Here is a 24739-nt window from a genome sequence, read left to right as displayed (position 1 = left end):
GGTGGGGGTGGGGAATAATCATCTTTGCTAAGGGCAACCTAGTCTCACTCCTATTGAGAACAATATGAGATGGCAGCCATTTGAAAGTGGGAAATTGTTTTGTTGAGTTCTCTGTAGAAGAAAATTATTCTATAGCCTTTGCTGAAGAAGTGACTTTCACTTATGAAGAAAACAGCAAAAAGTGACTATAATGCTATACATCTATTCTGTCAGCCTTATGTTGATAACACTTAAGTGCACTCTGGCCAGAGCTGCTGGCCACCACTAGCCCAGCTCCCCAGCTTGCAAATACAGTAGAACCTCAGTTACGAACACCAGAGTTACAAACTGACCAGTCAATCACACACCTCATTTGGAACCGGAAGCTTGGAACAATCCAGCAGCAACAGAGACCAAAAACCCAAACCAAATACAGTACAGTACTGTGTTAAACATAAATGTTGCTTTCCCTTTATTTTTAAAGTCGTTTTTCTTCTGTATAGTAAAGTTTCAAAGCTGTATTAAGTCAGTGTTCAGTTATAAACTTTTGAAAGAATAACCGTAATGTTTCACTCTGAGTTATGAACAACCTCCATTCCCAAGGTGTTCATAACTCTGAGGTTCTACTGTAGAAGACACTGCTGGGGAGATGGGGAGGGAGAAGAGAAGCTGAAGGGTTCTTCAACTGGCAGCTGCAGTTCCTGGAACACCCTGGAAGAAAGAGGCAGTGTGCAGGAAACTCCATACAAACCCGGGACCCAGCATCAGGCTGTTTTCCCCTCTGGATCCCTGGGATCTAGGGGATGGGGGTGGGGAGTGAGTGTCTAGGCTTAGGAATGCCACATGGCTGAGCTTGGGATGCAAGTGTCTGTGCTAGAGGGTGCCCTGCAGTTGGGTTCTGGGGGAAGGAGGTGTGGGTGTCTGGTCCCCCGGCTGGGCTCAGTGGGGGAGGGGGCAGAGAAACAAGAACTGGGTTGTCATAGGGGTTTCTTTAACCCTCTACTCCTGGGGGGAATTTTTTGTGTATCTGTATTGTTACAGACATAGCTGCTGACAGGGATTTTGAAATACAACAACAAAACGGGCATGATTTTATACTGTTGTTTTGACAAAATATGCAGAATTTTAAAATAGTGTGCAGAATTTTTAATTTTTGGCACAGAATTCCCCCAGGAGTAAGCATTGCTAGTTTTTACATATTACTGAGGAAATCCACATAAGTAGGAAAGGATTTCTCTAAATACAGTACATTTTAGATATTATACAATGTTTCTAAAGGACAGTCTTATACTTATCCACTTTGCAAGGAAATTGTGATGCTTCAGAGTTGATAAGGCACCTAGATATTTTCAGATTAAAAGTACGGTTTGCCGTGGTGCGTGGTGGAGGTGGTGGTATTTTTGCCTGGAAACTATTACAAACAAAGTAAAGAAAATACTGATATTTATTTATTTTTTAACATTTCAAGCCCAATTACAAAAAAACCCTGAACACATTATGCTCCATCAGTTCTTGCAGGGATGAGAAACTTTGCACGCTGATCTGCCCCCAGCTGCATGGGAAAGGGTGGCTCTGTCTTGCTGTTCTATAACCCATAGGGCTCTCAAGAGATCCAAAAGATGGTGAATGAAAAGGGGTTGGGGCAGGTGAATCCCTAGAAACCTACAGGTTTTCTGAAGGAAAGTTGTTAATATTTGTTTAACATTAGTGCCTAGGGCCCCTATTCTGGATTGGGACCTCCCAAGTGGGCTAAGTGCTGTACAAACATAGAAAAGAGACTCTCCCTGCCCTGATGAGCTTAGTTTTATAAGGAAAAAATAGATAGTGAGACTGTCTAACACTGTACTGCCTTTTCCCCTTCATGCTAGTGAACCTTCTTGAAAAGAGAATTCAGTGCTCTGATGCAGGTGCATGAAGCACTGCCAACATAACTCCAGGGCATCAGGGTTGATAGGTAGCTAGGAAAGAAGACAGAAACTCGTCAGCGGCGATTGTGGGTGTGAGAGTCCATAAGAGTGCGTGCTGTTTGACCAGGGAGATCACAGCAATTGAGGAGAGAACAAACTGATAATTGAGAAGCAAGGTAAGTAACTTTGGGGTGACAAAGGATGAGGGGGAAGGAGTCAAGAAAGAAAGAGTGAGTGTGAAGTGAAGGAAATTAATGGCTGAGTTAGTGAAGTTGTGGAGGGAAAGATTGAGAAAGAGGGGACTGAAAATAGTGGGCACTGATGAACTGGGGGTCACGGAAGGACTGGAAGTATGGATGCAAAATATGGGGTGAACAGGAGTGTGATCAAAGACAGGCAAAATGGATAGTGAGAGATTGGAGAGGGAGCAATGTTTACTGAAGACAGTGGGAGAGTATAAATCAGAGGAGGGAGGAAGAGCTGATGAGAGGAGTGGATGGGGAAGAGAAGGAAAATAATAAGTGTAAAAGAGAAGGGGAAGAAATGACTCCAAATAATGTTCCTATAAACAGCAGAACTTGCCTGAATCATTTGCTTTCAGTGAAATTCCCATTAAGTTTAATAGGAAAGCAGAATCTTACATTTGCCAAGTCCAAAACTTCCCCTCCCCAATGACTTTTTTTGCATTTATCAAGGTGATTTTTGTTATGTCTTCCTTCTCAGTCTGATTAGGAGCATTCGTGATTACTGTTGATCAGTTACAGTAAATTCTGAATGCACTCTAAAGAGTGCTGCCATGCATCCTTCGTTATGAATATTTTTCTATCAAAATTTGGTGTACATTAAATCTGAGATGGGAGGGGAAACAGTCATAGAAAGGTGAATTGACTTCTTTAAAATCAGTGGCAGAACAAGGAATAGAATAAAAACAACAAGGAGTCTGGTGGCACCTTAAAGACTAACAGATTTATTTGGGCATAAGCTTTCGTGAGTAAAAACCTCACTTCTTCGGATGCATAGAGTGAAAGCTACAGATGCAGGCATTATATACTGACACATGGAGAGCAGGGAGTGCATAGAATAGAATAGAACCCAGATCTTCTAGTAGTGTCGTCTTATATCATCTGAGCACAATGCCTCTTTGTTCTTCCTCTCCTCCTTCAGCCTGAGACTGAATGACAGCGCCATGATCAGCTAGAGGTGTTGCAACATTGTCATGCTCCTGACAACTGAGACTGACACATGTGAAATATAGTAAATTTCATTCTTTGTGGAAAATTTTGATCATTGGTGAAAGACCAAGCTGGGAAATGTTGTTGTTAACTTATCACATTGTCTATCAGAAATGATTTATTCCAGGCTTAAGCAATTTCTGAAACTATCATAGGACAGCACCATTTCTGATCCACACAATGAAGTGTCTGTATTGTTGTTCTCTACCTAATGGACAGAAAACCCCCATTCAGCCATGATGCAGTCTGCCTTTTGCTTTGAGTGAGGAACTTATTTAAGACAGAAATTTCTGTTCCTTTTAAAAGTATTATTAGCTTGTGCAGGTACCCATTAGAAGAAGAGGGATATTAAGAAGGGTCATGGCTTCAACATCATATCAGACTTTGGTAACTCCAAAGAAAATTACCTTTCCTACAGCCTGTGCCAGAAATAGAAAATTTATCCTTCACCTACTAGACAGGATGAAATCCCTGTGCTGTCATGTCCCCCTTCCTTATGAATTATAGGAATAAGACAGTTATGGGCAGTTTACTGTGTAGTTTATTCACTTGTAAAATACATTGTCAATCTACTCACTATTTAATTCATTTTTATGTTTTAATAAATATAACAGGGCACATGGACTAGCAGGAAAAAACTGACAAATAGCATAGTAATTCAATAGTTTTTGACCAGCTGTAGAACTCACTGAAATGTGTGTATGTTCTCTGGCCTACATATCGTATCTCTTGCTTTGTTTTACTTTCTGTCTTCTCCTGTCTTTACTCCACTTTTTCCTCTTTCTTCCTTATAATAGATCAAGGTCTCTGTTTTTCCTGAGTTGACTTCAGTGATTCTTTTCTTTCCCTTCACCACCATATCTCTCTCTTTTCTGAATTATCCTGTTCATTTCTCCCTCTTAGTTTTTTAATTCTTTCAGATTTTCCATGAAAAATCTGAACCATTTTCTAACCAGCTCTATAAAAAATGTTTCACCCCACACTTTCTGGCAAAGGGGGAAAGTGCTGGGATTGCCATCTGTATCTGCTTATATTCATGGCATATGCCGAGCGCGGTTGGATAAAAATATATATATGCTTTTGCTGGAAGGTTGCTATGTAACACTACTTTATTTCTTAGAATTCAGAAGAATAACATATAAGCACCCCAAACCAGAGAGAGACTAAGCAGGCTGCTCCCTTAGAGAGGAACAGCTCAACCTATCTTATTCTAGGCTGACTCTTAGCAAACTGACTGCTGAAAACCACCCAGATCACATGCTTCCCTACAGCACTTCCCCGCCTCCAAGCAGCACTGGGAAATCTCTTGTAACTTAACATGAGAGCTTGTAATTTTAACACAATTTTCAATATCACATCTTTAGACTCTGGTTGGAGCCTGTTTTTCTTATTCGCTTCCTGCTAGTGGAAGTCTAGAAAATCTGAAGTTTTCTGGCTGCTGAAAGGGAGAAGGAGCATTTTTTTTTCTTTGTTCCCTCCATTCCAGACCCTACTTGATTGATCCTAAAGGGGTGGGTCTCTGCAAAGAGTTGTTTCTGCAAAGTGAATGTCTACACTGTTGTTCTCCTCCCCCAGACTCTGGTTTTGTCCCCCCACTTACAAATAGCTCAGTTCCCTGCTTCTGCTGCTGTTCGTGGCTTTACCAAGCAGCAAAGTGAAATTGTGGATGCTGCAGGAAGAAACCATATTCCTGGTGTCTGGTCTTTAACTAGGCTGGAACTTTATTAAGTAACATTTGGGAACTATCTGGCAGTAACTCGTATGGTGCAGGTCATTCTTCCTATTGACCCTTTGCCCGAGCAGTTAGCCAATATTTGGGGCCTTGCAAGGTTGTTTCCATTATGAGGATAAATTAATTATGGGGAGTCAGGTATTTCTTTGGTGCAATCCTGTTTGTTCGCAAAGAATGTAAAGTTCTGTGTCCCTGAACATAGTAGGAGCAAACAGGAGACAGTTTCTTATTCACAATTTCCAAGCCTAGCTTTCCAATGAGTATTGTGCCTTGAAAGAGCTCTGATTCTCCGCTTCCTCTTTGGCTTCATCCTCGCTTTCTCTTAATTTTTCTGATCACTTTGTCGGTCACACACAGCTGCAACTAATCAATGTCCCACCCCCGGCATTTGCAGTCAGTCCCCAGAGAAACTGATCATCCCAGAATGACTCCATGGGCTGGGAGAAGGGCTCATAAAACTTCCCACTAAGTGCATGGGAGCCAATAGGCTTTGCTCTATGTTGAGTCCCACTAATCAGCCCAGAGGGCCCCCTGCCTCCTCAAGACTATGAAGGGACTGCATGCCCACAAGCAGAGCAGGAGGTATACACCTTAAAAGCAGTTGAGGGTTTTCTTTCCCCTCCTGGCCCAGAAAAAGTCACACCCACTTCTGAGGCTGGGGTGGGGGCATTGACCTGTTGCTTGTCACTTTCACTGCAGTCCACAGGGTTCTGAATTGCAGCAAATTAAAATGGCAAGACTACAGTCAGTTTTCACTCTGCTGCATCTTGGCAAAGCTCTGACCAAGAGCAGAGGCGGTGGAACTGTGGGGACTTAGGAGGAAATCATTGCATTGGTTTGTATTTGGTTCATTTTTAGAAGGCTATTTTATCAACCATAAGGATTATAAACATAAATTCTTTTGAATGGAAGATTATATTTTCAGGCGTTCATGGCAATTGAGTGAAATAATTTGCCCTTTGCTTTGGATGAGTGAATTTTTCTGGTCCCGACACATGGCATGACTTTAACTTCCAATAGTCCAGGAGGCATTTCTGTCTAACAGTACACACATTCAATGTTGCATACATCTTAGATTATTTTGGAATAATAATATTTTGTCTAGATTGTATCACATTTATTTCCTGGCAAATATTTTGAATGCATTGGTAAATCATTTAGTAGTTTAAAATGGACCTTGCTTTAAGTTGCCGAGCTAAAGCTACTCTTTTGGGCATTTCTTTTGAGACTTGTTTTGGCTCTCAGGACTGGCATCCATTATGATATTTGACTAAATGCCCAGAAATGAAGTGAAAAAACAAATCTGAATCAATTTCACACCTCATAGATTGGCTAAATGATGAGACTGACTGAAGAAAACTCCAGAGTTGTACAAATCTCTATGATTTATCTCCACATCATGTGCTGTACTGCAGTGAATGCAGATCAGTTCTACCCACCTTGTGTTATTCTTGTTTAAGCAATTATCATAATTATATCTGATAGAGAAGTATCACTTTGGTTCTGAACCAGAAGGAGCAGGAATATAGATATCTAACTAGAAATTAGTATCTGCCTTAATATCCCACATATAGTGATGGACCTTAATGTGTCAGTTTTCCCTAAGATAAATGCCTCAATGTGTTTAGTATTTCCTTGAACTTACCTAGAATTACTATAGGAACTATTATGAATAATGGAAAGATTGATGTCAAGTGCACATATTTTGTTACTTAAGACAGTTGGTAAGTTTAAGGGCCTTTATGGCATCTGTGATGGTAGCCATGCAACAAATTACATTTATCATGTATGTATGACTGCTTCACCTGCACTCTGCCTACTGATCTATCTCCACAAATACTACTTTCCACATCTCTGAGTAGCTTCAAACGGTCATAATTTTAAAAACTCTATAAATTGTTGCTTTTCCACAAATGTAGTTATTGGAAGTACAGAATGACAGATACTAAGCCTAAAATGGATTTAGGATATGATTTTCAAAGATACTCTGTTAGCCGATTTCTACTCCCGTTGAAATCAATGGGAGATTTACTGTTGACTCCAGTGGGAGCAGAGTTAGACCAACATTGAGTGCTTTTAGAAAATTCCACCCTTAAAGTCTGCCATCTCAGAACCCTAGAAATGGGAGGTTTATGCTAATGCAGTAGAGATTCCTAGCTTTCCAGAGGATACACAGAACTTGCTTCCAGTTGTGAAAGGTCCTGAGATATCAAACCTTCAGACCACAACATTAAACTATCCAAGGAAATGCTATTTTAGATAACTTTTTAGAGGTATCTGAAATTATTTACTCCTGGGGGAATTCTGCATCACTGCACATGTGCAGAATTCTTGTCCCCCACAGATTTCTTCCCCGCAGAAAAATGACTTCTGATGGGGAAGCAAAGGGAAGCCACAAGAGAAGTCATGCCCTCCTCCCCAGCAGCTCAAGCACGTCAGTTCAGGTGCCCGGAGCATCTAATAGAGATGTAAAAAGCAACAGAGGGTCCTGTGGCACCTTTAAGACTAACAGAAGTATTGGGAACATAAGCTTTTGTGGGTAAGAACCTCACTTCTTTAGATGCAAGTAATGGAAATTTCCAAAGGCAGGTGCCACAGGACCCTCTGTTGCTTTTTACAGATTCCGACTAACACGGCTACCCCTCTGATAGTAGAGATGTAAATCACCATGGCAGGGACTGGGCTATGGTACATTTGTGAGAGAGAGATACTCTGTCCGTCTTCGCTATTATGGCACAATTGGCATAGAGGTGCAGAGCTTTGGGGCATTTCTGAGGAGGTAGGTGTGGGGCAGGCTCTGTCTCCTCAGGCAGAGCAGAATGTAGCAGCCTGTCTGCTTAGTGAATTGTTCCCATTGTCATTGTGAATTTCCCAAGGAGTATAAAACAGGTGTAAAAGTTTTAAAGCTCCTTTACATTGCTAGAGTGGTGTAAAGGACAGGATGGTCTTATAAATGCTTATGGTGCTTTAGTGATTAGAACTGGCCTAATTTTTTTGACTGAAAAAAATTCCAATCAAAATGTGCTCCATGAACTCTTTGTTACCTTCCTGGAGATGGTCACTAGCCAATATAAATTGTGAGTTTGATGCCCGAGCCCTCACTTGATCTTCGGTTGCCTATGATGTAACACTGAGCATATGACTGCATATATTTGTTGACTAAGAACTAGAAATAAGGTTCAAACCTAGCTACATTACTGTTAGACAAAGGAAGTTTGGGGATTTCCTCCAATGCTTCCCATTCCGATTCTCCATCCATTGTATTGTAGTTTCAATAAATTACCAAAATAATTGAAACCAGTGTGATTATATTGCTTTATTTTGACAAATAAAATATGCAGAATTTTGCAATATTGTGCACAGATTTTATTTTTTTTGGTGCAAAATTTTTAATATTTTGGTGCAGAATTCCCTCAGGAGTAGAAATTGTATTTGGTGCATATATTCTCTCCTCGGAACTCTTTTAGAGAACTCCCAGTACTATGAATACCTGGTTTTGTAGGTAAAGAGATAATAAAATTGTTAGTAATGAAGACTTAAAAATTCTTCAAAAAGTGTTGCTGTAAAATGTGACATACAAAGTCCATAGGTAGTTTGATGCAATCTGAAGCTAAATTCTGCACCATACTCCTAAGTATGCTGTAGAATTTCACTGAAAAAGGCATTTTGCAGCAGCTTTAGGTAAATTAAAATATTTAAATTTTATTGAATTAAAGATAAAAATGAATAAGATCACTATAGTATCTTCTGTTTAATATATTTTATTTAATTAAATTCATACTGCATCTAAATTTTTAACTATAATCCATGCAGAATTTTGAATAGAAAGCACATGTCTGTTTTATAGAGGTTATTGGAGGAAGAATGATATTTTGGCTGTTGTGAGGAGTGTAGATAGTTGGGGCTTTTTGTCAACTGAGGAGATTTAGAAGGCCGATTGGCTTTAAGATAAACACAGTGGATCTGATTCCATTTTTATTGAAATGAATGTAATTACAGAAGTGTTACACTGTTGGGAGAGCAGAATGAAGCCTGGTAACTGGATGTTAAACTATCAGCAGTGAAAGAGTGTTAACTATGCTAATTTCAGTGTCCGCATCATTAGATTTGTAAGTTAATATCTACTCGAGATGAATAGGGCAGGTCAAAGCTCTTGGAGCTATTTTTTCAGCTTGTTTGCATACTCAGGCATACATCATTGTATCAGTTTACACTCACTAGGCATTTGGAAGGTTTTCTTAGTAACCATAAGAACAAGATTTTTTTTTTTTTTTTTTTTTAATTTGAGAGCTTGGATTCTGGAGGAAAATTCTCCAAGGACAGATCTTGTCTTAGAATTACAGAGCATATGGGGCCTGCATACATAAAAAACATGAGGGTGTGATATAAATGTTTTTTTTCAACACTTGTTTGGGATGACCTGCATGACTCACTTATGGCTACACTATTTAGGAGTAATGTTACCATCCCAAACACAGGCTAATAAAGCTGTTATACTACAGCTAATCAGAAAATGTGTATGGGGGAGGGGTTCCTTGGAAAACTTAGAAAATTAAACATCCATGGGAAATTGAGTTTTACACAACAAATCCAAATCCTAAATATGTCAGCTGAAACCCAGTATATTTGGATTCTAAAATGCTACCATAGTGCATTGTGGGAGTTATTTGTTTCCTCATGCCCCTATTCTACCCTATAGACCAGGCTTCCTGGTAAAATTACATCTCCCATGATGCACCCACTGCCTCCACTCTTGGTGAGGAGAGGTATTACATCATGGGAGGTAGTCTGTCCAACAGAGGAGAATGAAAGTATGAAACAATTGAACTACAACTCCCATGAGTCTAGTGGCAGCATTTCAGAATCAAAATATTTTATTTTGGGGGGGAGCATTCAGGCTTTTGATGAAAAATTGAAAATTTCCCCAGAAAGCGGACACTTTTGGCGGGGAGGGGATTTCTATTGGAAAAACAGTTTTGATGGAAAAAAATTGACCAGTCCTACTTGATACCCCATCCCACCATTCTATGTTTTCTTTTGATAATTTTAGTTTCTATGACTTTTCCAATATGAAGCTTAATTAGCACCCATTAGCCATTTGGAAAATATATACTTACGAATGTTATAATTTAATTTAATGAATTATCAGTCTGCCTAAGAGATTTTCTTTTTGCACCCTGAGTGTATGATTATTCCCAGCTTCAAGCATGTCAATTTGTTGGAATATGGAAAAAATGAGAACCTATAAATATTATTTTAACATATGTTGTCTCTTCAGAATGGTCATGTTTATGTAATTCAACCCTACATATAATCAGTATGTTAATTTGTAAAATTATTAAAGGCTTGATCCGGGGAGCCACTCCTATGGAAGCTATAGGCACTCTTGGAAACAAGCCCAACATCATTAAGTTTTAAAGTTGGGCACTTAAAACAAAATGACATCATTTGATATTGGTTTGTAATATTATACATAAGGAGAGAAGGAATTACCAAAAACAAAAACAAACCCCACAACCCACGTCTGAACCTTTATTTGGTCTTTTGGAAACGTTTGTCTGTATCATTTTTATGTTCCTCTGAATTTTTTTGCTTTGGTTGGAAAAGAAAGTAAATAGAAGGATAGAAATGCTCTTTCATGACCTAGAAAGAACTGGAAATGAGGTGAGAGAGTGTTTTGGAATTTCTTGCCTAATTTCCAGACCAAGCAGAGTGCTATATATACATAATATGTTTAATAATCTGCATTTCAAATGCAATATTTTTGTCATAATGGCCATTGAGGCATATATATGAAGCACAAGACAATTTCAAATGAATTCAGTGGGACTACTTACATGACCAAAGTTATTGTCTGGCTATACCGAAAGAAGGGCAGGAGACATTTGACATTGAGGGGAGGGATAGCTCAGTGGTTTGAGCATTGGCCTGCTAAACCCAGGGTTGTGAGTTCAATCCTTGAGAGGGGCATTTAGAGATCTGGGGCAAAAATCTGTCTGGGGATTGATTCTGCTTTGAGCAGGGGGTTGGACTAGATGACCTCCTGTGGTCTCTTCTAACCCTGATATTCTATGATCAAGCCATAACTTTATTATTAGATGTCTGGGACTACCCAGCAGATAAAAGTGTACAGTGCATGTAACCCCATGTTTATTCTGTAATTACCTGAGGGGGGCTTTTACCAGCTCCTCCTCTTTTACCATCCAGGTCCCTTCAGCAAATCCGTTGCCGGGACCTTACCATCCACCCCTCCTCATATTGGAAAAGTGAGGAGGGAGCACCATGGGTTGTCTCTTCTCTCGTTGTCTGCTCCAGTCCAGAGACATTCACTTCCTCCCCCCAGGTCTTACTCCAATGGGCAATTGTCTGGTTCACTTCTGTGATATCTGTTCTGCTGCTGGCGGTCTGGTAGAGCCCCGTGGTAAAGCTCAGCTTTGTCCCACTGCCGGTTGGAGTACTGTGAAGTCAGCTCAGCATGATCCCCACTTGCCAAGTAAGATCTGTGCTACTACTGCTGGTCTGGTCCAGTCCTGCAGAATTCAGAATCTCCAGGTGGGAGCCAATAGCAGAACAGGACTTTGGACAGAGCACCTGTGTGATGGCCACACTCATGGCCAGTACCCTGAGGCCCTCCAGAGCTAAAAGTATGAGCTGATAGTTTGAGCCAAGGTCCTGTAGCTGGGGGCTGTGACCACTCCCTATCCTTTGTGGACTGGCACAGAGAGGATCTTGTATAACCCACTGGTGAGTATGTGTTACCTGCTCTCTGGGATAAAGCTCGTGGTCTCTAGTGCAGAGCCCACTCCTTACTGAAATTGAATCCTATTCCCAAACCAAAGTCCAACACCTGTTAAGCCAGGGTAACCCACCTACTTCAGGGCATGTCTTACACAATTCCTGTGTCCTGGTATGAGTACAGTAACAATCTGTTATCACTTACACAATCAGAATGTAGACAAATTCCAGCTAAAACAACAAAACATTTTAAGTGAAACTTGCTGGAATGTTTTGCTTCCCTAAAGCAAAGAGGGAAACCTAGCTCTAGCAAGCATCATTTGCATATTTGCCAAGTGAATGTTGCTGGCCAGTGCTAACTTTTCCATTCTTTTCTTTAGTGGGATTTAAGTTTTCCATCCCTCTAAGCCTTCTAGCTCTAGAGCTTACACATGCATCACAAATCTTGTCATTACAGATGTAGCTGGTGCTGCACCAGAACACATGCATTCTTCCAATTGCGTGTGCATGTAGGGGAGGAAATGCATGCAAAAGCATATATATTCATACACACACATATCTTGTGTAGATCACCTTGTTATGTGAGTCTTTGAAAACTAGGTCTTGCATGATTAAAGGTAGGCGGAATATTTTAAAGCTGTTAGCTGTATTTTTCTCAAAAGGAAGTTCTGATAGCAACTGTGAACAAATTGCTTTTACAGACAGTTGCAAATAGCTAATTGTTTCCTTGTTCTGCAGCAGGAATGCGTTATTCTTGATAGCAAAGAAAAGATATTAAGAAAATGTCTCATCTGTGACTGTGGAGCCTCCAGCTTTCTGACTTATTGTCTGACATTCACTTTTTTAGATGGTAAATTATGAAGTCTGGACTTTCTGTGGTGTGGATGAGACAATAAAACAGGAAATCAAAGGTGTGAGTCTGTGAAGCCATCATCCCAGTTTTACCCTTGTGGTTTTTTTTTTTTTTTTTTACAAAGCTGCTGCCACAGCTTTTCCCCTTAGTCTTTCTGTTGATAGGCTGGTGATAATGAGCTCAGGCCCCTTCAAATTGGTGACAGATATTCACCAGAGCCCTACGCTGGATTGGGGGTGATCTCTGGTAAGCTTTTTAGCATATGTTCTTGTATTGTTTTAATAGGTTTTCTCTGTAATGCTTTTACCTTAAAATAAATATGCTTGCTTAGAAAGAGCTGAGTGGTAACTTATAACTGTGGGTGATACACTAGTCATAGCTTTCATAGAGAAAGAAAAGCACAGCCCTGGTCTTTTAAGGCAGTATGGCTTGCTAGGGATAGCGCAGTATGGCTTGCTAGGGATAGCACAGTATAAGGAAAGGAGCTGAGCAGCTTTAAAATCCCCTATCTGGAGGAATAAGACTCAAGTCTCTGTTCCAAAGAGATGACGGCCTGGAGCTGGAAGCCTAAAGCAGGTGGCCTGGGTGGTCCACAGGTGTAAGTGCCCTGGAACTATGACGAATGGCTTGTTTAAAGTTAGTGCACAGCGCTCCAGCACACTGTGAACTAACTGTTTCAATGGACCTAGCTGCTGTACCGTAAAAGTTCCCTAGTGCACAGTGTAGGGAAATTTTAGTGACCAGCAGCAGGGACCACACGGACAGTTAGTGTTTGGCAGCCTGGAACACTGTAGATTTACACACCAGCTTGCTGTGCACTAACCGCTCATTTAGACATGACCTAACGTACAACTAAAATAGCTGTAAAACGTTCTAGAACCTTTTGTATACTTATCTTCATCATTAATGCATCCCAGAAAACGATCAAGGAGCAATATTACTTTTTCTTTCTGTAGCACCTTTCATCTGAGGATCTCAAAGCACTCTATAAACATTACTTAAGTTTCACAACACCCCTGTAAAGTAGACATGTTTTATTGTTCCCACTTTAAAGATAAGAAAACAGGCACAGATGGCGTATGACTTGCTTGATATGACATTGCTGCTGACAGGCTAAAGTGGGAGAGAACCAAGAAGACCATATGCCCACTCCCTGACTATAACCATTATAGAACATTATCTGCTCATCTTTATATCATGAGCAGAGGTTACTTTGAAGGAGGGATCTGAGGGCATAGTATGATCTTAGCATCACAGATGTTGAAAATGTCTCTTACATCTCCTCGGTTTATTTTGGCCCTGTGTTATGTTGGTGGGAATTACATTTCTTGGAAGTCCTGTGCAGGATTCCCATTAATCTCATACAGTTTATAATTTGACTTTTTAAAACCCCCTCATATTATGAACCAATTTTTGCTGCATCTGTACAAATTACAAATTTGCAAATCCAGTTTGAAATATAACTACAGGTGTCTGTGATACCTCTGAACTGAAACCTGATTTTATCACCTTCCAAACTGAAAAGCTTTTTATCCTTTTCCATTGGAGAAGGTTTTGGAACCCAGGAGGCCACCTTCTGCCAGTAGGACAATCTTTATTTTGGAATTTCCACCACCTGATTATTTGTTTCTGTACTTGGTAGCTGGCAAGTGGAAATCAAGCTGTGATTGCAGTTTATATACTGATACCGGCCACTTGTGCAAGAAGATCCTATGTGGCTTAGACCGGGGGTGAGGGGGGAACAAATGCAACATGCCACTATACATTTAAGTATTGCCAACACTTGGGAGTGGAAATTAGGACAACAAATGCCTCAAGGTAGATGTTAAAGGATGCTGATGTACTGCTGGGATAATGTGAAGCCACTAATTTTTGTAAGCCCATTTTAAAATTAATCTCTTCTCTCCATGTTGTCTTTCACTCACTCTTCTCTATAGAGCAAGGTGAGCAGGAGGAGTCTCTGTTGAGAGAAACATGGGTAGGAAAAATAGTTACTAAAATCAACCGGTCCAGCTTCCTGTGAACACTGTTATTTCAAATCTTTCTTCAATGTGAATATATACTTTAGAGTAGAAATTATTCTTAAATCTGTTGAGAGCTAATTAATGGTCTCAATTTCTGGTTTTTCTCCTTGCCTTTCCCCAAGTGGGAGTGTAAAATGATATGAATTTGAGTGTATATATTTAATGTACTATTTCATGCACGGCTGCATTGTACCACGTAGTATTTAGGTCCCACATAAAGAAGAGTTGAGATTTCTTGAGCTGGTGGCAACATGAGGAGTTGCATGTTCCCTTCCCCACATGGGTTTGATAGGCACTGGCAAAATCTGATACTGTGCAAACTTTTCTCATCGGGGGTGGAGGGGAAATAAATGTTACCTCTTCCTGAGTTACTCTTTTCTAGGATTATTCCAGTTAATATAAGATAAAAACTATTTTTTTTCTTTTTAATTTTAAGTGAACTTGGTGCTGGTGAAAGATGCTGGTTTGAGACCCCCGGGAGGTTTGAATGCCTATTGATCTGTGGAACTACCGATACAATTTGGGCACTGGAAGTGCAAGCATGGCTCATACTGCCCTGCTTATGTTCATCAATACTTGTCTAGGAGCAAATGGTCTGTTCAATCCTTGACCCCTGCTGAAATTGCCAATAAGGGTGCTAACTATTGAAATGATGACTTTAGTGAGGTGGGCCAATACTTAGATCACCAACCTTATTTCAACCAGACCACTGTGACCATAGTGATTTTGGGATAGAATGAAGGGGCGTGGATTTGCACTGGTAAGTTTGAGACTCCACTTTGCACTATAAATGTCCTGCAGTATTCAGTTTCCATCCCCTATGGAGGTCCTCAGCCATGGAGCAGATCATCCAGTCCTAGAAGCAAGGGAGTGAGTGAGCAGGGCCTAGGAAGATGGGAAGGATGGCAGGGAAATGCCTGTGTGGAAAGGAAGTAGGTCTATGTGAACAGTGTGACCAATAGGGGTCTAGCCAGGGCAAACTGTGAACTACATCTTGTTTTGTGAAGGCAATTTTGTTTCAAGGCTCCCAGCTTCTACTGTAACCTCCATTTTGGAGAGTAACACTTGCATTGTGCTGTAACCTCCATTATGGATTAGAGCAGGGGTAGGCAACCTATGGCATGCGAGCTGATTTTCAGTGGCACTCACACTGCCTGGGTCCTGGCCACCGGTCCGGGAGGCTCTGCATTTTAATTTAATTTTAAATGGAGCCTCTTAAACATTTTAAAAACCTTATTTACTTTACATACAACAATAGTTTAGTTATATATTATAGACTTATAGAAAGAGACCTTCTAAAAACATTAAAATGTATTACTGGCACACGAAACCTTAAATTAGGTTGCCGACCCCGGATTAGAGCATTTGTAGTGGGAGCTTGTCACCTTCTTGAATGAGTGTGTCTGAGAAGCTGGCACAGAGCAATCTAGAACTATCAACATTGAACAACTATTTCCTACGTGAACAATGGGTCTTCTACCAATAGGGCCATTGAGTTTGAATGACACACTGCATAGAAGCTGACTGGGAGAGCTGAAGCCTGGACCTTCCTCACCTGAAAGCACATAGGCAAAAAGGGAACAGATACAGTTCTAAGAGATGGATGCTTCTGTAAGCAAAGGGCCAAATCACGGCAACGTTTAAGAACTCCAGGCTTAGGGTGGCCTAGCCTAAGGATGCTGTCCAAACCCAGAGCTGACAGGGTTGTGGGAAGGTGAGATCAGACTCTGGGTGCTGCACTCAGGACTGTGTGTTATTTTTCAAAGATCCGTAACTCTTGAGTGTGCGTTCTTTAAGAGTAAAATGACTGTTGTAAAGAAACTTTTGTTCGAAGCCTGTGGTCCTTGCTTCCCTGCCAACTTGTCCCTGAAAGAGTTAATCAAGAAACCACAGCTTTCACAGGCAGGTGAACTCTGGGGCAACTTGTCTAAGCAGTTAAGAGCTTGAGAAGGCTGAGGCTGCCGGTTTCAGGGTATTGGATATGGGGCTCTACAGTCTGAATGTCCTAAGGAAGGGTGCAGACATGAGATCTGTACCTGGAAGTGGGCCTCAGAGACCCAGAGATAGGAACATGACCAGTCACTTCCCAGATCCAGGGGTGTTTAGAAGCATGTGGGATCCAGGAATTAAGATCACTCACAACAGGTTGATGACCATGCAGAGAGGGGGACTGGCCCAAGTTGTGACAAAGAGTAACAGTGGAAGTCTGTGGATATCATGGCCATAAACTGATGTTTTCTGATTGCACTAGAACCTGGACTTACCCAGATTTACTCAATTAATTTCTTGTTTAGTCCTAGTGAGAATAAGCGATTATTTGCTTTGTGAGTATAAACTTTTCATGTTCCACAAGCAACAACGGGAGATTGCAGATGTCAAAATGCATGGCAGGTCATTTCGGGTTTCTTAATACCTGATTTGCAGGCATAATCCGGTACTTAACATCTAGGGTGAGATTTTCACAAGTACTCAACATTGGCTTGACTTTGCTCCCCTTAAAGTCCTGGGGGATTTAATGGAAGCCAAGTGAGGCCAATTTTTAGTGGTTTTGAAAATTCCAAGTGTAATTAACATCATCATTCCTGCTTGATACTGGAATTACTGGATGTAATTCTTTGGCCTATGTTATGCAGGAGGTCAGACTAGATAATTGTATTAGTTCCTTCTGGCATTAAAATCTGTTTAAAATCAACAAATCTATTAAATTGCAGGCACAAAATGGAGTCACCGAAATTAAATTAAGGCCGAATTTAAAATTTTGGCCCCTCTTCAGTTCAGTTATTCTGTCTAATCTGTTGTAGCAAATTCAATTTATTTCACACTGCTTCTAAATTTTTAATTTTCTGTGTGCTGCAGAATTTGGTATTGAAACATATCTACTGTAGAGTTTGTCAGGGGAAAGGTGGAGGTTTTAACATTTGCATAGAGGCTAGTTGGGGCTTTTGATGCTAGGAAAGGTGTAGGAGACAGTTTGGTGTGGGATAAACACTTTGGCTGGATAGTAAAACAAACAGCACTGAACTAGTTAATTCTGTTTGTTGCTGAAATTTGCATCATTAGATTTCAAAGTCAGCAACCAGGCATACCGGTAGTTATTTAATGAATTACTTTCAGCCTTTTTTTGACCACTGTGGAGAAGAAAATGAATTGTTTTCCTGACAGATAGATGGCTGTATAATGTTTGCAGCTGATTTTAACAATGTGACAGCGAGAAAAAAATTAGAGCTCATTAACATTCACTCAACCCAGTGTCTGCACCATTGATCAATGCTTGGACCACTGTAGACTTAAAATACTTAATGAATCTTTGTTTGACAGGAACCAGCTGTGTTGCAGGAAAACATGGATGATCTGATGGCTGGCTGAGTGAATTTGGGTTGCATCTTATAAACAAGGAGAATCTGAATAATCGGAGGGCAGAATGAGTGAGAGAAGACTTTTGATGATTGATTGAACTATATTATGGCTGACACGCAAATTCTATGCTTTGCATGAAAGTGTCCGTGTCTGAGTGGAAAACCAGGAGAAAGGGGGATTGTCTATGTGATTGTGGAAGGTAATCAGCCAACTGTTAGACTTAATGCACTTAGTAAAGGGATATGTGTGCATGCGTGCGCACACACACGCGCGCACACACACACACACACACACACACACACACACAAGAGTAATCATAGTGCAGAATGATTCTTTCAAAATCATTTAATCTGTTGCTGCATTTTTTTCCCCCACTAGAAATAATTCTAGCCAATAGCTACAACCTGTGGCTTATAATTATTGCATCCTTTTAATGGACTCAGGAAGTTTAGCTCTGAAATCAAAAGCGACACTGGTGCTTTGACTTGTATTTATTGTGGGTTTTTTTGTACAAACATATTAGCCAAAAATCATACTTAAGATGCTGACTCATCTGTCTTGGGCATAGTAAGACTCAGTTCAGGGGGGGTACCATGACACTGTTTAGAACCCAGTCCTGGATTGCTTGCACACCCAGAACTATCACTGAGTGCATTGTGTTATGGGTGCACAAGAAACACAACACTGGACTCTCAATGTTTATAATGAACTCTGAAATTCTTGGATGCTATAGATGTGTGATTGACAGATTCCCTGTTTAGGAAGAAATATATATCTTCTTCTCACCTTCTTGCACAAGGAAATTTTGTATGATAGGAGATCTTGGTATAAACTAGAGAATGCATTTCATTTTCATATTGTACTTATTATTTTCCCTTCAGTCTCCATTTGTGCCTGCTACAGTAAAGTCAGTAAGCAACAAAATAAAGTCTAAGGCCAACATTTGAAAATCTGGTTAGCACCCAGTGACAGCAACTCTGAAAATCATATTGCATATCTAGGTTCCCACCCTCAGGCATCAAGGTTTGAAAATTTTGGTCTAAACTCCCACAGCTGTAAATTACTTTAATTGGTAAACTGGCCATCTTATATTTCAAAAGTATGGAGTTCAAAAGATAAAGTTGAATTTATAACAAGTTTTCTCTCTACTTCTTTCATGCAATTTTAGATTAATTCTTACTGTTTTTCTGTGGCTAAAAAGAAAATGTTTTAAGTCCCAGGTTTTAAACTAAAAAGTTGAATTGGGAAAAGAACAGTTCAGCCATTTAATGCTTTGATATCTCTGAAAATAACCATTAGGAAAGATTGTCATTTAAAGTTAACCAAGACTCACTGCTTACTTCAGTTCAGGAGTTCCTGTTAATCGGATTCTGTGCCCTATCAAGGGAGTCAGAGTGAAAAAAGGGAAAATGACAAATTTAGCCCCAAATGTATTGTTTAGCATAATCATTTAAATCTTTCTCCCCACAAATGGTTTTATACAGTAGCTATCACAGCTTTATATGGTGCACTCTTCGTTTTTCTAGCTGGGCCTTTTTCCAGCATGTGAAATATTTTGGATCAGATGTAATATATATTGACTACAACATTAGCAGGATATTGGAACTAAAACTATCACCAAATAGAACTCTGAATTGGAAAAGGCAACTTCCCAGCTGAGAAACAAGAATGCTTTTATTTAGCTTTGATTGGCTTCAATCATTCATGATATCCTGTTAATGCACTACTGTGCCAACTATCCAGTTATGAAGTTGCTTAGGAACACAAAAACTTCCTGACCTTGATGGTAAGTGCTTAGCATACCAAAAAAATGGAACTACTTTTGATAGCAATTCTGATTCTGGCAGGTGTTCTTGTTCTCAAATTGCTTAAAACATCTTGATTTGCAAAGTTTTTTTTTTACTGTGACTGGAGACACTTCGGTGGTTATTATTTGGTATGACGCCAATAGAGCTAAGTAACAACACTGTTCTTCAGCAAGAACTTCAAGAGTTTCTTTTCAAATCAAATACACACATGTGAATCAAGGTCATATTTACAGTGGAGTTTACTGGTCCTAGATTGATATTAAGGATAACAGTGCAGTGAGTACATTATTTTGATGCCAATTCTCTGAGAGAGAGTAAGAGATCCTTTCAGCTTTCTTTTGTGGCTGTATAGATGGATTGTGATGCATTTTGATCTGCCAAGAAACAATATAATGAATCACGTGTACTAGTGTTCAGCTTCAGTAATTTCTGTCTGCAACAGTGTCTCCTTTCAAGCATTGTGAGCTTTTAGAAAGAGAGAGCATCCCCAGGCCTTGTTAATGAGAATCCATGGTATGTGTTATGTTTGTAAGAAATCTGTAAAATATGTACTTGTAAAAATTTGTGGAAAGAAAAGGATTTGATGGACTTTAACACCACTAGAATAATAGTGCTGTCTGCTATAATGCTGGAGAAACCAGACTGCAGGGTCAAGTGTATGGGGACAAAAAGCAGGTCAGTGAGTTCCTAAAGGCTGCTGATTACAAACTCTCTCCCTGCAGCTGGAGGTGCACTCTGCATGCAGCATGGTTTAGCTTTTGTTTGCTTCAGTGGAATCATGCTTTAATTTTTTGATTGTTGCTCTAGTGCCGTTACTGGAGATGAACCACAATAATAATAATAATAATTAATAATAAAAAGCCTTCCAGAGTCTGCATGGAGAACTAGTTGTATGTGGAACAGCCATTAGGCCTGTGCTGAATTTCCTCTGCACCTGCATCATTTAATGAAGGAGGAGTAACTAATTTGGCTAGAAGGCATGCTTATTTGGTAATGGTAAACTTAGAGAAATGGATACTGTGGGCACCATCAAAATTTCACTGGTCAGGAGGAAATAACATTGAGAGAGTGCTTAAAATAACAAAGTTGTGTTGTCTATTAAAAACAGTCTATTCTGATACAGTATACATTAGAGTTAGAACTTTACAAATGGAAAGATTTGTCTAACAAAATGCACTTTGAGTGTTTAATCTGAAAATTGTGTAAAGAACAGAGATGGATTTGAAAAGTGATCAGCATTTTGAGGATATATTTGTAACTATTTTCATACAATCTTGCTGCAATGCTGCTAAAATGCGTATGATTTAATTTCTGAATGGGTGAAAGGGAATTTGAATTAAAAGTTGTACTGTAACTCAGAGCTCTGAGAATCTTCTTTTGGTTCTCTCTCTCTCCCTGATTTTATCATCTGTTTTAAAATCAACCTAATTAAACATTTACAAAGCTAGAGGCAGCTGCAAATTCAGATGTATGCATGGCTGATGATTACACAGACTGTGGCTTAGTAAAATAGTGGTAGAGTGGCAGATAGAAGCAAAATAGCATAGATGTTATGTTTTCTGGCCTGACTGCCTACCAAAACTCTACCACATCGTTAGGGTTGTAGAGGAAATGGACTGGACGATTGTTATAGATGGTACTTTGGTACTCCGTCTGCATGTCATGGGAATGTCTTGATGCCGGGAGCTCCACATTAAATACTCAAACATCACAATTCAGTGTTTGAAGCGTGGTAAAACTGCTTACCCTTTCTAAACTGATGACCTATGCGCTGAACTGCAGTCCTCACTCAGGAAAAATTCCAGCTGGAGAAACTGGAATATTGCCCAAGTAAGCACTGTGGCATTGAGCCCCATTATCCTGCAGCTAGTGACTACTTCTATAATTTCTATAAAGCAAGAAAGAGTTACAAAAAAGTAGTTTTAAGCCCTGTAGCATCCGATGGATAGACAAAATGGCTGTGAGACATCTCCAGATACAACCAATCTCGTTAAACTGTTTTATACAAATATATTGAATGTGGCTTTGTTGTGCTGCAGAACACCATAAATGTTTTGCGGAGGGGACAATGCCTTGTATTAGAACCACCTCTACCATGGCACTGTATTAAAGCTATCTCATAAGATTCAGATCTAATTTTGAAGAAGTTCAGGAATCACACAACTAATGAAGATTTTCAGAATGCTAAGGTATTTTGCTTTATGCAGGGCCTCCTGCTGACATCCTGGCTCGTATTTTCTTGTATAATGCTTTACTGCAGCATCCACTTTTCTTTGAAAATAAAAGAGTAAGATCAAAGCAAAAATGCTTTAAAAGAAAATTTTCAGTGAAACTGTATTTTCCTTTAAAAATACAAAATGATACACAGTGTAGCCCCAGTGAAACTGTTCCATAGTCAAGCCAGAAGGAAATTTGCTATAAAAGGATTCAATGTTTCCTGTGCTTAACCGTTTAAAGAGGGACTCCCACATGTGGTTAACATGAGATAAGTACCAATATATTTTGCCATTTTTCAATGTATCTTCCTGATGCTCTGGGTAACTGTGATTTATGAATAACCTCATCTGTCACAATCTACCTTTGCCTTCTACTTGATGCTACATTAATCCAGTTTTGATAACATCAGAGTTTGTATCCATGGAGAAGACTGTGATACCAAAAACTCACCATTCACTTTCTCCCTGGATTAATTAGGTGGAAGAACTGAGCTATGAGAGTGGAACCTTTAATTTAAACCCAAATATACAATACTTTGACAACATACAAGAATTGCAAGGGATTATTCACAATATCTTAATTCTGATGTATTCTACTTTAATATAAATACAGTAAAGTTCCATCCAGTATGAAAATCAAAAATTGATTTTTAGAGTGCTGATTTTCTAGAAATAAGGAAATGTGACAATTGCTATTCTTCCCAATTAAGGAGGTTAAACTCCATAGGTAAAATAGTAACTAATAATTCAGTTTATTCCTGAAGATGTTAATGAGAGAGGATGTGTATAGTGAAGAAGCCACTCAGAATGCCATGGTATATTTTATCTCTAGTGATCAAGCTTATTTCTTATCTTATGAATACTTTAATCTAAGATTTTGTCCTGTAACTAATCTTCTTCCTTTCTTTTTGTCTTTGCAGCTGTTTTGGAAAGAATTATGATTTAGATTTTCCCATTTTAGCCATGGATGTTGCATTTAGCCCCATGAGGTCACAAGAACTGGATCCCCTGGCTACTGATGCATCCCCCATGATCATAAACATGACTCCCACTGTAGAGCAAGATGGTGAAGAAGATGCAATGAAGGAGCTTGATTCTGACCAACAGTATGAAAAGCCTCCCCCACTCCACACCGGGGCAGACTGGAAGATTGTTCTCCATCTGCCTGAAATTGAAACATGGCTCCGGATGACATCTGAAAGAGTCAGGGATCTGACCTACTCCGTCCAGCAGGACTCAGACAGCAAACATGTGGATGTACATCTAGTGCAGCTAAAGGTAAGATACAATTCATATTTCATACCAGCCACATTTCAGCTTTATAAATAAAAGAAACCCCCTACAGTCAGCTACTGGCATGTGCTGAGGAAAAAGCGTCAAAAGTTGCCCAATTGCATGTGACGACTCCTCTCCAAAAAAAACCCAACATCCTTTTCTAGGGGAAATGGAAGGTGTGTAGCATTCAGTATATTTATAGATTCTTCATTTAACGCAATAAACCTATCAGATGTATTCAACATGTCCAAACTATATGGGTACCTAACCTAGCACTAACTGAGGACTGGTCCGAAAGCCCACTGGAGTTAATGAAAAGATTCCTAGTGACTTCAATGGGCCTTGAATCAGGCCCTAAAACTCTCAAGATTGTGTACCAGCATGCATTCTATTTCATGTAGTGCCCCCAGTGACCACTTCTATCGTGGTTCTGAAGTCCTGGCCCCCGGTCCTGCAGAAACTTACATCCATGTTTGATTTGAAATGGGACTATTCATGTGCGTCATATTAGGCGTGTGTAAAACTTTGCAGGTTCTGGGCCTTGGTAAGGAATATGTAATGATCAGATTTATAAGCAGCACAACCAGTAAAACAAGAAGTTTATTTTTGAGAACAAAATTGCATTTACATACATGGACATACAAAAACAATTCTATAATAGGTCTTCTTTAAATAAATCATTTACAGTGTGTCACATTGTTAGTTTTAAATTTCAACAGTCAATTTTTAAGATATTTTAAAGAAATACAGGGTAAAGTATAAGAGAGCATTCTGTATGGATGGAAGTGCTTGTGTGCATGGCTTGGTCTGCCGCAGCAGATTAAGCATGTCTTTGAAGACACAAAACAACTTCCAAAAATAGCAAACGAACGTTATCTCTTCAGACTGAGCTGTCTTCAGAGTTCTGCATTCTGAGGCCTGTGATAATACATTATGCAAACCTAGGATTCTTTGGCACTCACTCTGCATTATGGTTTTCAGTACACGTTTAGTATAAGACTAGGACGTTAGGAAACCTTGAAAAAATTATTCCATGGGCTAGTCCATTGCCTCTGTGGTTAATGCAGAGCACAGCACTAACACCAGAGAGGGAACTGGTCTTCATTTTTTGCCTCTGGCATCTCAGGCAAGCAAACGTAGGCATCACTGAAAAGGAAACATGCTTAGCCCCTGAAGAGGTAGAGTGCCTCACAACTCACTGCAGTGGCCCTTGTGAATAGTCTTAGGAGAAGCCCAGCTGCCTCAGCCAGAGTTGTTTTGAATTGAATGAGGAAAAGGGTAAAGTTCAAACTGTGGCTTAAAAGTGGGATGCTCTTGTATAGAAAATCTCTCTCTCTCTACCCCGCAAAATGTATTATTCCTTAAAGTAAATGTTCCAAATTGTAGTCTGTGGACCAATGGTATACCCTCAGAGTGGGATGGTGACATGTTGTTAGTTCTTCACATTTCTAAATGCAAAAGAATGGCAAAAATTCATTAGGTATCTTATTACTTTCCATCTAAGTAGTTGCTATATTTGTCACCGGGATCGTACGTGATCAGCAAGAGGGGTGTTCCATACAATCACCAGTGTGGAGGCAACATGTTCCATGAGACAATCTCTTTATTAATATGAGGTCCA

The 24739-nt window shown here is 39.8% G+C and overlaps 1 protein-coding gene across 3 annotated transcripts in view; it reads left to right on the top strand.

The window, feature by feature from the left end:
- The window catches only part of AKAP6 (A-kinase anchoring protein 6), a 383199-nt gene that overhangs the window by 59120 nt on the left and 299340 nt on the right, over nucleotides 1-24739 (top strand). For all 3 annotated transcript variants that reach the window (XM_034768678.1, XM_034768679.1, XM_034768677.1), the window contains exon 2: nucleotides 22764-23121. In XM_034768678.1, coding sequence (XP_034624569.1) covers nucleotides 22807-23121 — 315 coding nt within the window. In that variant the 5' untranslated portion in view covers nucleotides 22764-22806. The remainder of the gene's footprint in view (nucleotides 1-22763; nucleotides 23122-24739) is intronic.

Source organism: Trachemys scripta, chromosome 4, assembly GCF_013100865.1.
Source record: "Trachemys scripta elegans isolate TJP31775 chromosome 4, CAS_Tse_1.0, whole genome shotgun sequence".
Taxonomy (NCBI): domain Eukaryota; kingdom Metazoa; phylum Chordata; order Testudines; family Emydidae; genus Trachemys; species Trachemys scripta.
The sequence above is the reverse complement of the archived record's forward strand: the minus strand, read 5'-3'. Positions and strand labels throughout refer to the sequence as shown.